This window comes from Heterocephalus glaber, unplaced genomic scaffold (assembly GCF_053883595.1).
Source record: "Heterocephalus glaber isolate CG9 unplaced genomic scaffold, H.glaber_assembly_v1.0 deba00001610, whole genome shotgun sequence".
Taxonomy (NCBI): domain Eukaryota; kingdom Metazoa; phylum Chordata; class Mammalia; order Rodentia; family Bathyergidae; genus Heterocephalus; species Heterocephalus glaber.
The window spans coordinates 32,198,237-32,210,916 of NW_028258381.1; the positions used below are offsets into that span (position 1 = coordinate 32,198,237).

Here is a 12,680-nt window from a genome sequence, read left to right on the forward strand (position 1 = left end):
CTCTTACATTCCTGGTGAGAGCAGAAAATTGTACAACCATTTTCAAGAATCATTTGACAAAATCTAGTCAAGTTGAAGATGTCCAAATCTTGTACCCAGCAATTCTACTAGGTAAAACTCAAGAAAGAATGTCCATCGATGTATACAAAAAGTTAAATCAGAGCAGCACTGTTTATAATAGCACCAATTTGGAAATAATCTAAGTGTCTATAAATAGAAAAAGGAATAAATGAAATGTGATAAGGCCTTATAATGGAATACTGTACTACAGAGAAATGAAGCAAGCTAGAATTACACATATCCACCTAGAGTAACTTCACATACGTGTTGACTCAAGCAAGGCAACTTGTAGAATAATATATATGATATATGATTTGTATATTTAAAAATGTGCAATTACAATAACATAGTTACTATATAGGATAAGAATCTTAAGAAATGTATAGGAACAATAAATAATTTTAGCACAAGAATTATCTATGTGGAGAACTACATGGGGGAACATCCATTGGTCTGATAGCAAAGATTGACTGAAATTATTTTTATGGCTTTTTAAATGCCTTAAACATTTCACGCTCATCAGCCCCCATAGGCAGAACAAGGAGACCGGGGGAGCCCCAAGAACACTAAGAGTTCACGGAAGTGCAGCTTCTGAGAGGAAAGCTATGGAAGAGGTCAAGAAGGAATCAAATCTAAAATGCCCACAGGGCCTGGTTCCAGCAGCAAGACACACCAGGTAAAGTGGGAGGATGCTGCAGGACCTGGGTACCACCATTGTGGAGACACCACTGATTGGAGACTAAGATTCCTAGCTAGAAGTTTAGGGCAGAAGAAGAAGAAGACCAAAAACACAGCCTCCTGATTACTGGCCATTTCCCAATAACAGAAGAAAATGATTAAGACTCAGGAGTCACTGACCCCGGAAGATGTGGCTGTGAGGTTCACCTGGGAGGAGTGGCAGCTCCTGGGCCTTGGTCAAAAGGACCTGTACCGAGATGTGATGCTGGAGAACTACAGCAGCCTGGTGTCAGTGGGCTATCAAGCCAGCCAGCCACATCCCCTTTCCAAGTTGCTACATGGAGAACGATGGACAGTGGAGGATGCAATCCACAGTCAAATCTATCTGGAAATCCAGAAAGTTGATATACAGATACACTCACAAACCCAAAGATGGCTGAAGAGAACGCCATAAACATAATGTATTTGGAAGTGTCATTCGTCAGAGGACAAGCAATTTCCTTTTAATGCAAAATCATGATATATATGACTTACATGAGAACCCACTGAAATTAAATTTAAGTGCAGTTAAACAGAACAGAAGCTATCAAGTAAAGAATCCTGTTGAGATTAATGGAGATGGAAAATCATTCCTCCATGCCAAGCATGAAAAATTTCATACTGAAATTAAATTCCCAGAATGTGAAAGTTCTGTGTATACAAATTCACATCAGATAACTCAAAAGACAGCTAAACCCCATGTATGCACTGAATGTGGAAAGGCCTTCCTCAAGAGGTCTCGCCTCATTGATCACCAGAGAGTTCATACAGGAGAGAGACCTCATAGATGCAATGTATGTGGGAAAGCCTTCTGCAGAAAATCCAGGCTCAATGAACATCAGAAAACTCATATACGAGAGAACCGGTATGAATGCCCTGAATGTGACAAAGCATTCCTCTGGAAGTCACAGTTCATTGCACATCAGAAAATTCATACAGGAGAAAAACCCTATGTATGCAGTGATTGTGAAAAGGGTTTCATCAAGAAATCTCGGCTTATTAATCATCAGCAAGTTCATACAGGGAAGAAACCTCATGGATGCAGTCTGTGTGAGAAAGCATTCTCCAGAAAGTCTGGGCTCATTGAACATTAGAGAACTCATACAGGAGAAAAACTCTATGAATGTGCTGAATGTGACAAGGCATTCTGCTGGAAATCACAGCTCAATGCACATCTGAAAATTCATACAGGAGAGAGATCATATGTATGCAGTGACTGTGGAAAAGGCCTCACTCAGAAAGGCAATCTGACTGTACATCAGCGAACCCATACTGAAGAGAAGCCTTACACATGCAATGAATGTGGAAGAGGCTTCATCCAGAAGGGCAATCTCCTTATGCATCAGCGTACTTATACTGGAGAGAAACCTTATGTGTGTAATGAATGTGGGAAAGGCTTCAGCCAGAAAACATGCTTGATCTCACATCAGAGATTTCACACAGGGAAGACTCCTTTTGTATGTAATGAGTGTGGAAAATCCTGTTCACACAGGTCAGGTCTCATTAACCATCAGAGAATTCACACAGGAGAGAAGCCCTATATGTGTAGTGACTGTGGGAAAGCTTTCAGAGATAAGTCATGCCTCAATAGACATCGGAGAACTCATACAGGAGAGAGAGGCCCTATGGGTGCTCTGACTGTGGGAAAGCTTTCTCCCACTTGTCCTGCCTTGTTTATCATAAGGGAATGCTGCATGTAAGAGAGAAATGTGTTGACTCAGTGAAGTTGAAAAATATTTTCTCAAAGAGTCACAGCTTATCACAAAGAAGTGATCTCCTACAGGAGAAAAATCCCATTAGCATGGTGATTGTGCAGAAGCCTTCTGAGACTTCATTAAACAACAGCAAATTTCAAGCAAATAGGATACAGAGCCATTGTGGGACAGAGATCCCAGATGTTCACCCCTAGCAGAGAATATAGCTCATTGAATGTAATGGTGCTTTTAGTGGTCGGTTACATCACATTTTATGTCATAAAAAACACAAAAGAATAAACCATGATACACTTATGGCAGAAGACCCTTGAGTAAAACCTAGCTCACTGTTGGCCAATAAGTATATGCTGAGAGAAAAACAGTATGAATGCAGAGACCAGGAAAGTCTTATGGGAAGATAGACCCTATCATCAGTGATGATAGATCACAGAAAATGAGCTGTTGTAGAAATACGTTAAGCATGGAAAAGTCCTTGCCCAGAAACAAGTTCTCTGCGGGCGTCAGAGTTCACGCAAAAGAAAAATGGTTGGAAGACCTTTGACAGCAGCGAATGTGGCAGGGTTGCCAGTGGTATGTTCTGCCTCAGTTGTCAGAGAAAATAATATAGAGATAAAACTATGAATACACTAACTGGAAAATCTTCAGCAACATATCAAAGAAGCAAATAAGCCCAGTGAAAATGAAGAATAGTTCAGGGAATTCTGTCAAAAGTCTAAATCATTATAGATAATACATGATTTGCATTCTAGGACAATATACCTTAAATGAACCTCTTGGTCAATATGTTAGTGGCTCCTTAATTAAAAGAACATGATTTGCATTGCACCTCATTGGTCAAAGTTACAACATTATGCACCTCTCTTCCTCTTTTTTTCTGGCATGACTCTTCTTTTTCCACCCGGGATCATTATATGGTTAATACTTTGTATTTCTTTGGTTCTAAGAACTGAAGTCCTTCAAAAGGAAATGGAATATGCCTAATTCAGTAATGTAACATGTGTAGATGTGTTTATCACATCAGGGAATGAAGTTCCCAATGAGTATGGAATGAGTAATCAATTAGCCACATTCTTACCCTAGAAAGTAGTTCTCATCCTCATCCTGTGGTTTGTTTCATTACTGCTAAACACCATTGAAAGAAATTTTTATCAACTATATTACCTGGTGCTGTTCTAGAAAGTGTAAGTGATGACTGTGATGAACAAAACAAAAGCTCTTGCTATTTTTGAGTCACCATTTCATTTAAACTAGATTATATACATGTAGAAATTTTATCCTCCAGCTGGGTGTGGTGGCGGTGGCCTATAATTCCAGCACTTGGAAGGCTAAGGCAAGAGGACAGCCACGAGTTTAAGGGTAGCCTAGGGTACATAGTGAGACCCTGTCTCAAAAAATGAAAATTTACCCTCCAATGCATGTACTTAACGGATGCATATAGCTATACTACATGCAATGATGTCAAAGTATCCTTATAAGTAAGTTCTTGTTCAAGGAGCATGTTGTCCTTTGGAGTGGGAGGGAGAAAGGATTAATTTTACATAAAATAGGATATGGATACGTCTTCTAAAATGATCCTAATCAAAATAACTTCGCTCATGGAAAGAAAGGGGGCTAGTGGAAAGAAATTTTAAGAATCAGTATTCCCCCCTCCCCGCAAAAAATACCCAAGATTGGTGAAGGTGTGAACCTTTTGCATGTCTTGGAGAAGAATCCTTACATTTATGCACGGACCTATCAATTTTGACTGTTGCCATCATCTCAAAAATCCTGGCTCCACTGACCTGCTGAGTTGAGAAATGTGCTTTATCTTCATCATTTGCCCTTGTCATCTCTCCTATACACAGTTCTTTCCCTGAATAAAGCTAGACCTAGCTTGGAAACAGTAAGTCCTATTTCTAAGGAAAAAGTGGGAAAAAAAAAATTCACTTCTTTTTTTTTGAGATAGGGTCTTACTGTGTAGTCTAGCCTAACCTCAAACTCATGACCCTCCTGCTTCTGGCTTCTGAGCACTAAGATTACAGCATGTACAACCATATCTGTCCATAATATATTTTTTAAATATCAGTAATTTTAATGACTACAGTGTAATAATATTTAACAACTAACAAACACAACATTATTGATGTATCTTTATTGACATGGAAAGATGCCAGAATACATCATGATGAATCCTTTCATGCAAAGATTGAAATTTTTTTAAATTTTTGCCTAAAATACATACATGTTGTATTGCTTCTCGGCCTTTTGGCTAAGATCATGTGTAGTATATACATGTTGGGCCAGGGATTTAGCTCAGTGGTGCTGCCGCCTGCCTCAAAAGCACAAGGTCCACGGCTGGGGATTTAGCTCAGTGGTTCCACCGCCTGCCTCACAAGCTAAGGACCTGAGTTCGATCCCCGGTACCAAAAAAAAAAAAAGCACAAGGTCCTGAGTTCAATCCCCAGTAAGGTTCCAAAAAAACAAACAAAACCAAATTCATACATGTTACCTAGAGAACACATTTCATTGCGTTCCATTATTATGGGCTCTCCAAAACTGGATCTCTAGGCATTGAAGGGTTAAATAAAGACCAGAGATGAAGACTGCTGCTCTGGCCTGGGCGTAGCTTAGTGTAGCGCACTTCTCCAGCATGTGCTGGGCTCAGTGCCCAGCATAAAGGAGAAGAAAAAAAAACTTTAAAAAGCACTGCTTTTTGCTTTTGAAACATTCATAAATGGATATATTGTAGTTATTATTACATATTATATATTTTTTAAGTTTAGAAAGATATACAACCAAACTATAAGCAGTATTTATCTGTTATGGATGATTTTACTTTTTAATTCTGCTTACTTCTAGTTTCTAGTTTGGGGCTAATAAACAATCTCACTTGGGTGATAATACTAATAATGTGCAGTACTAATAATACTTTTAAAATGAAGGGTAATTTATTAAACAAAATCCTATTGTTAAGTTTTAGAAACAAAACCAAAGCCAACTGTGGGTGGTTTTTCATTCTTGTTTTAGCATAGATATAAGTAAATCAATTAGCTAATAAAATATAAAGTTGAATTTAATGTATTTCCAAATTTGCAACTTAAAGTTACTATGAAACATTTCAAAGGATAAGAAAATATACACGGTAAAGTATTTTAAGGATGGCCAGCTCGCAAGGAATAGGAAGATAGAACACACACACACACACACACACACACACACGTCTGCAGCCAGGACATTTAAGGACTCAGCAAGTATGTGAAACAAGGAACCTGGGCTGGGGAAGCAGAGGGACACTTGCGTGGACACCACAGGAACATCCCCATCCCCAAGTCTTTCCCCATGAAGCAGTACTATTTAAATTACCTTCCACTGGGCCAGAGATGTAGCTCAGTGGCACAGTGCCTGCCTGGCAAGTGCAAGGTCCTGAGTTGGATTCACAGTATGGAAAAAATAAATAAAATAATATTTACCTTCCGCCGCTCATCATCTGGATAGGTCCAATAGGAGATACAGTTTCCAGCAAGCACACACCATCTTCTATGCCAGGCACCAAAGCCACTAACATCTTCAAATATAGTCTGCAAAAGTCAAAGTGCTGACTTTAGAAACGTGAAGCAAACACCCTAACAATGAATGGTTGATTCTATATGGTAGGCTTCTGTATGTTGTCATAATCCATGTCAGATCCATGTATATGAATTTTATCGTGTCTTTACAATCGCCAATCGTTCACATCAGAGGTTAACTATAATATCATCTACACACATTTAAGAACATCCAGATATTATCCCAAATAAATATCTCCACCTAATCACCCTAACCAAATGCTCCATAAAGAAGGGGGTTAGCTCCTTATGTGCTGGGGAGGAAAGGACCTGAGCATTATACTTATATATGGAAAAACTCATGACAGAATTTTAAGCTAGAACCATCTTCCTCTAGAAAGACTGGTATTTAATTGTTATTCTAGAGAACAGTTTTCTAAGAGGGTTAGAAAAGCCTCCGCTCGGGATGAGCGGCCCTGCGGGATCCACAGGTAGCTAGCTGCGTCGCCCTGCAGTCGGGCGCTGGGCCACCCTCGCCTCGGAAGCACTCGGGGGATTCCGCGGGGAGGTGGAGGCGCTGCACCACACACGGGTCTGCAGACTCAGACTCACCACGTCTGAGCTGTCTTCCCAGGAACTACTTCTATGTAAGCAGCAGTGTAAGTAGAAGCGGCCTTTTTTTTTCTCTATCTCTGCTGTTTTATAGCTGTAATTACAAGAGCCCTAATTTATATAAAACCCTACTTTTAATTAAAATTATTTTTCTTCGTGAACTTTTATGTTCGAGAACAAAGCAAGAGAAAAAAATGTTAGCAATGCCGTAGGTCATGGGTTGGCAATCCTTCTCCTTATAGGGCCGAGAATATCCCGGGCGTCAGGAGTTCTGTCACAAACACAGCTCCTGCTGGAGCCCAAGGCAGCCAAAGCCGCCAAGTCAGCAGCCGCACGTGGTCTGCAGGGGCCTCGGGTGCTGCCCGGTGCTGCGCTGTGCTGCGAATGACCCCAACGCAACTCTGTGTTTGATTCCAGAACACATGGAGGCCTTTCCACCTTTCAATAACGGCGTTCCCTTTCTGACAGTTGGGTAGCTAATAAAAAACTAATGTTATTTGGTGGTTTCTGTGAGAAGCACCCCTATAAATACATTTTTAAAATGATCTCGACTAATCTTTACACCAATCCTGTGGTAGTATGATATACACTCTTCTCAATTCGCTAATTTATGGGAAGCTCCCAAAGGTGGTTTGAAGAAAGCAGTCCTGGCCAGGGAGGAAAGTTCCTGGTAGGCTAAACTGAGCCTCAGGTTTATTAGCTGAATTAACTAGCCTGCTCCAGGCAGAGCTCCCCTGACCTGCCTTTTCCGCTCCTCTAGCTCACTCTTTCCCCTAAGGTGTGCTTTTCTGGGCAACACTGCTTGCAGCCCAGGAGGGAGGATAGGAATCTTATTTGACTCTCAGTCACAAAGATAGTACAGATGGCTCACCAGCTCCCTCCTGTGTCTACATTCACCTTTTACACCACACAGGCAAGGAGTAGACAAAGAAGATGCTGATGAGGACAGCAGTTACTGTCACAACCTACTGTACCCAGAGAGGAAGGAAAGATGGCCTTTTCGTCCTTACAGCGAAGGAAACCTAGGGCCGGGGAAATGAAGTGACGACAGTCACAGGCAGAACACCCTTGCCCTGCTGTTCACCGAGCTGAGCTGAGCTGGCCCAGGGCGGGTTCAGAACCAGGCACGAGTCTCTAGGGCCAGGCTTCCTCCTCCCAGCTGCCCTGGCTCTGCAGGAAGGGACAGAGGGTGTGTGAGGGAGTCCTAAGCTCTTCCTCACCACATTCTGTATGATGTAATAGAAATGGGCCTTAGGATTCAAGAAAGAATAAATCTGACTGCATCTAACTAGAGAACAGCTCAAAAACTAAATAGGTCAGGCAGTGCCTACAAATGAACTGGCTACTACAACAGGGCCTACAACAGACTAAAGGTGCCTACAATGAAATATGACAATATTTACATTAAAAGAAAATGTCAGAAAGTAAACACAGCTTTCAAGTCAGGAATTAAAACAAAACCTTTCCCAAGAATATTTAGTGCCACCTGCTGGATTTCCATGTAAACAGCTAAGAAGGAAGGAACTGTGTTCCCAGCATCTGTCAGAAGCCTTGGCTACCTGGGCCAGGTGGGCTTCTCCTACAGTCCAGCCCCTCTTTCTGACTTTGACAGCAACTGCAGACTGGTCTGCAACATCCCTGCTATCAGACTCTTGCGTCCCAGAGTCAGCCAGCTAGGTTTCCACCATAACCGCCATTGTCTATGTAGTCCACACTCCCCCTCTCCCCTCTAACAGCAGAAGAGATGTCATTCTGTGACCATCCAGGGGGCCAGGGCTGGGGCTCACTTCTCCCCTCTCAGGGCCATGCTCTGTAATTACTCTAGTTTAGACTCCCGAGGCCTCTGTCTTCAATCACTTTGACTGCATTAGAAGACATCATCTCAGATGCCTTCTATCTTAATAAAATGTGGACAAGATCCTTTCACCCTACAGACTGCTACAAGTATCACACCCTCCCCTCTTTGCCTCCTTTGCTTGTTTCCAAGAGATGCTCCTTCCATTACCTTACTTCCCTCCCACTCTGTAAGCACCTGCGAGCCAGCTTCTACTTCTACTGGGGCTGGAATCACTTACTGCCTTCCAGGTGAGTCTGAGAGCCAGAGGGGACCCGTGTCTAACTTGGCCACTCCCTCCTTCAAACTCTCTCGTCCCTTGGCAACCAGGTCATCAGGTTGTCCCCCTCCTCCCCAGTCCCCTCTAAGGAATTCTCCCCAGGGCCTGTCCTTTAAACACCAGCCCCCTCCTCTATGCTGTGGACAGCCAAGGCTGGGCTTGAACTTGCAGTCTTTCTGCCTCTGCTTCCCAAGTGCTGGGATTACAGGCATGTGCCACTATGCCTGGCTGTATCTTAACGAAAATTGGCTAACGTGTATGCATTCGTCAAAACTCAGAAAATACATACTTCAGTTTTAGAGGAAAGTGCCTAATGTCTAATATACTTTGAAATTCTCCTGAAAAGAGAGATGGCTACGTGATACATACAGGACACAGTAAGGATGGTAAAGCATGTTACAGGCTGAAGGTAAAAATCCAATCGGTGGACTCATAGATCCAATGCTGCTTACCATTCTCACAATAAACTGTTAGGGGACGGGGGACACCACTTCCCACCTTGAACATGGGAAAGAGGAGCGCATGGCTCTTCTCCCTGGCCCTGTATGTATTCTATTGCCTTGAGCTAAGGCAAGGGTCTCGGCACCATCCCAGTGTTTTCTCCCCCAACCTGGAGCGAATCCCTCACTCAGGTCGGGTCGGGTCTCTTTCCTCTCTCCATACCCCTGCAGTGCCATCTCCTCTCATTGGAACTACTATCTCCCAACTAGGTTTTCGGGGCTGCCACTGTCCAATCTACACTCTACCTGTCGGTCAAAATCATTTGTCTAAAGCCCAACTTAAATTCCTGTTAGAGTAACTCAGCAGCTGCAGAATGAAGCCCAAATGCTGTGAAGGGCCCTTGAACATGTAGCCGATTCTCCTGACCCCACTTTCCTTCCCAGTTGCCTTCTTCACACACCACACACACACACACACACACACACACACACACACACACTAATGCTAAGCTTCAGCCATCTGAGACGCTTGTCACTGTCCTAGGGGGTCACCTTTCTCTTCCCTGGGTGGGTGGGAGCGGGAAGGGAACTGCAGGCCCTCACATGCTCCCCTTACCCAGAGCCCTTCTCTTCCCCAAGGGCTCCAGTTAGTGGCTCCTCCAGCCACCCCAGCGCAGTCAGGACCAGTTTCACGTCCAGGCCTCAACACCCCACGCTCTCACCTTTCACAGTGCTGCACTGTGCTTGCTGCTTCACTGGTGCTTCTCCATCTGAGATCAAAAGCTCTCGAGTGGAGGGATTGTTTTGTGACCTATCCTATTCCAGTACCAGTGTAGGGGAAAGGGCTCCATAAAACTGGGAAGGCCTCATTGGGCTTTCTAGCCAATGCTAACCAGAAAGACTTAAAGCTTTACTGATGGAGCAATTAAAAAGACAGGAGAAAGCTGATAAACCACACCCTGGCCGAGTTAGCCCAGCCACCCCTCTCCACCTTACAAAGGAGACAAGGGGTGGCCACTTAAAAGACAGCTCTCTATTTAGTATACAGTATGGTACCAAAAGTGTTGGTGAACAATTTGGTTTGCAAATAGAAGCACTTGGCAAAATTTTATTTTTGTTTGCGAAGCCTGCACTTGGTGACAAAGACGATCACAGCCATCTTTTCCAGAATTGTGGAACATATTAAATTCATGACTTGAGGTACCTCTGTATATCCTCTCTCACTGTTTCCCTTTACTTAATTGCTAACTGTGTAAGGTCTCTTTTAACCAACCCATAAATTCTAGGGACACAGTCTGACAGGACAAAGGAAGTCAAATAAAGACCACTTAAGAATGTGCATAGAGATGTAGATGGTGCAGGGAGTTAGGGGTCTTGGGGCCTGGGATCTATGCATGACATCCCAGGAAACCAATCAGGCTGCAACACATTCTAAGGGGAGGGCCCTAGTACCCAATGAAAACAGCCGAGAACAAAGGGCCCGCTGGTCCGCCATCTTTCCAGAGCCTTCTGCTCTGATTTAACAGGGTAGCTATCCCTCCTCCTTTTTCCCCCTTTCCAATAAAGTGTCTAATAAAATGCCTTCCTTTCCTTAAACTTTGTATCTTTTTTCCTTTACTGATAGGGAGTTTATGAATCCCAGAGGTGGCCACTCACGGTGGACCCAGAACAGTGACTGGCATATAGAAGTCATGCAACAAGTCTTTACTGAACCGATTTATCACTTAATCGCACCAGCTCTCCTTCCCATGGGACACCAAGTGTCTATATTTCATAAAATGGAAAAAAGGAAATAAAGATTAACTGATGTTACTTACTAGAAAACCTTTTTCTTCAACACTTGAATTCACTTGACAGTTTATTTTTAAACAAATATGACCTTCCAAAGGAGACAAAAAGGGCACCTGGGAACAAAAAGGGCAAATTATTTGCAAAACAGTTTGAGTGCTGTGATTCTTTTTTTAAACATGTATAAATCATGAACAATGAATATAATGCCGAGAAAATACATCATTTTCTAAAGGTAGACTGTAAAAAACGTGGCCAAAAAGCCTGTTTCCTTAGCAACAAATGCTTTTGAAGAATATATTCATTCAAGTTAGAGCTTGACAAAAACAAATGCTTAAATCCCCAATAACAGGAGAGAGAAAACAGATTTAAAAATCGAGCACATGCATGTATCCATTCTCCACCAATAGGAGAATATATACTCAATAGAGACTGAATAAACCAATGACTTAAATTCATACAATGCATATTACACAGCCGTAAAGAACAAAAAGCTGCAGAAATGGGACAGCCAAAGCTCAAATTCATATGAAACTGGAAGAAGCTCCAAATAACAAAACAATCTTAAAGAGGGAAAGCGCTGATAGACTTATATGTCCCAATTCCAAAAACTAATTCAAAGAGCAAGCAATCAAAAGATGTGGTACTAACACAAGGACAGAGATGCGACAAATGGAATAAAACTGACAGCCCAGAAAGCAAATCATGTATCTATGACAAGTGTGCTAAGACCAGTCATACCGCAAAAGAAGCAAATTTGGGATCTCAGTGTGTATATTTGTGTGTGTGTGTGTGTGTGTGTGTGTGTGTGTGTGTGTAGTGCTGGGGATCACCCAGGGCCTGGCACTTGTGAGGCAAGCATACCACCGCTGAGTTACAACCCAACCCATGTTTCTTTAAGGAAAGGAATTTAAACTTGTCAGAACATATTTCTAGCAACTTACAATGGTTTGACTTACAATTTTTTTACTTTACAAAAAATTCAAAAGCAATATGCATTCAGTAGAAACAACTTCAAAGTTTGAATTCCGATCTTTTCCCAGGTTTGCAACATGCGGCATAAAAATTCTTTTAATATTCTTTCCAGATGCTGTGTAGCAGCAACAGCTACAGCTCCCAGTCAGCCATTCAACCAGGAAGGAAAGAACTGTTATCTGTAATGCATACTGGCAGAGAAGGAAGAAGGATGCTAACTTAGACCCAGCTGTGAAAGCCAGTGTTGAAATCTATCTGAAGAACTGAGTTCAATATGAAGGTCTGAATTGGCCTAAATGCAGACCAGATTCCATTACTGAGATGATTCTCACTCAATCTCAGCTGACCTGCTAGCTATGGATACACACACAGTCACACACACAATTATTCCTCAATCTGTCCACTCAATTTATTACAGTGTGCATTGTAAGAAGGAGATACACAAAGGATTTCTACTTAGGTGCTCAGAGTTCCAGTACCAAACATGGTGTGAAGTTCACAAAAGACCACCAGTTCTGCTCTAACAATACTAAAGCACTGGATTCAGTTTCAAACCTTATTTTTCTTAAACACATCCAAGAGCTATGGAACCAAACAGATTGAATAAGTTGAACTGCAGTAAGAAATCTGCCTGTCCAGCCTAAGCCAAATGAGGGACTTTCATTCCCTGTGGGCCAGGACCAGCAGCACAAGCCTGCCACAGTCAGTAAGTCTTCCAGGGAAAAGGAGAAAGCA

At 42.3% G+C, this 12,680-nt stretch overlaps 1 protein-coding gene and 1 pseudogene across 7 annotated transcripts in view; one reads left to right on the forward strand and one right to left on the reverse strand.

The window, feature by feature from the left end:
* Anln (anillin, actin binding protein) overlaps window positions 1–12,680 on the reverse strand; it is a 122,734-nt gene that overhangs the window by 59,544 nt on the left and 50,510 nt on the right. For all 7 annotated transcript variants that reach the window (XM_087196412.1, XM_021254585.2, XM_004840293.4 and 4 more), the window contains 2 exons: window positions 11,000–11,086; window positions 5,942–6,049 (listed from right to left, as the gene is read on the reverse strand). In XM_087196412.1, coding sequence (XP_087052538.1) covers window positions 5,942–6,049; window positions 11,000–11,086 — 195 coding nt within the window. The remainder of the gene's footprint in view (window positions 1–5,941; window positions 6,050–10,999; window positions 11,087–12,680) is intronic.
* Window positions 596–2,686, forward strand: LOC106008974 (uncharacterized; annotated as a pseudogene).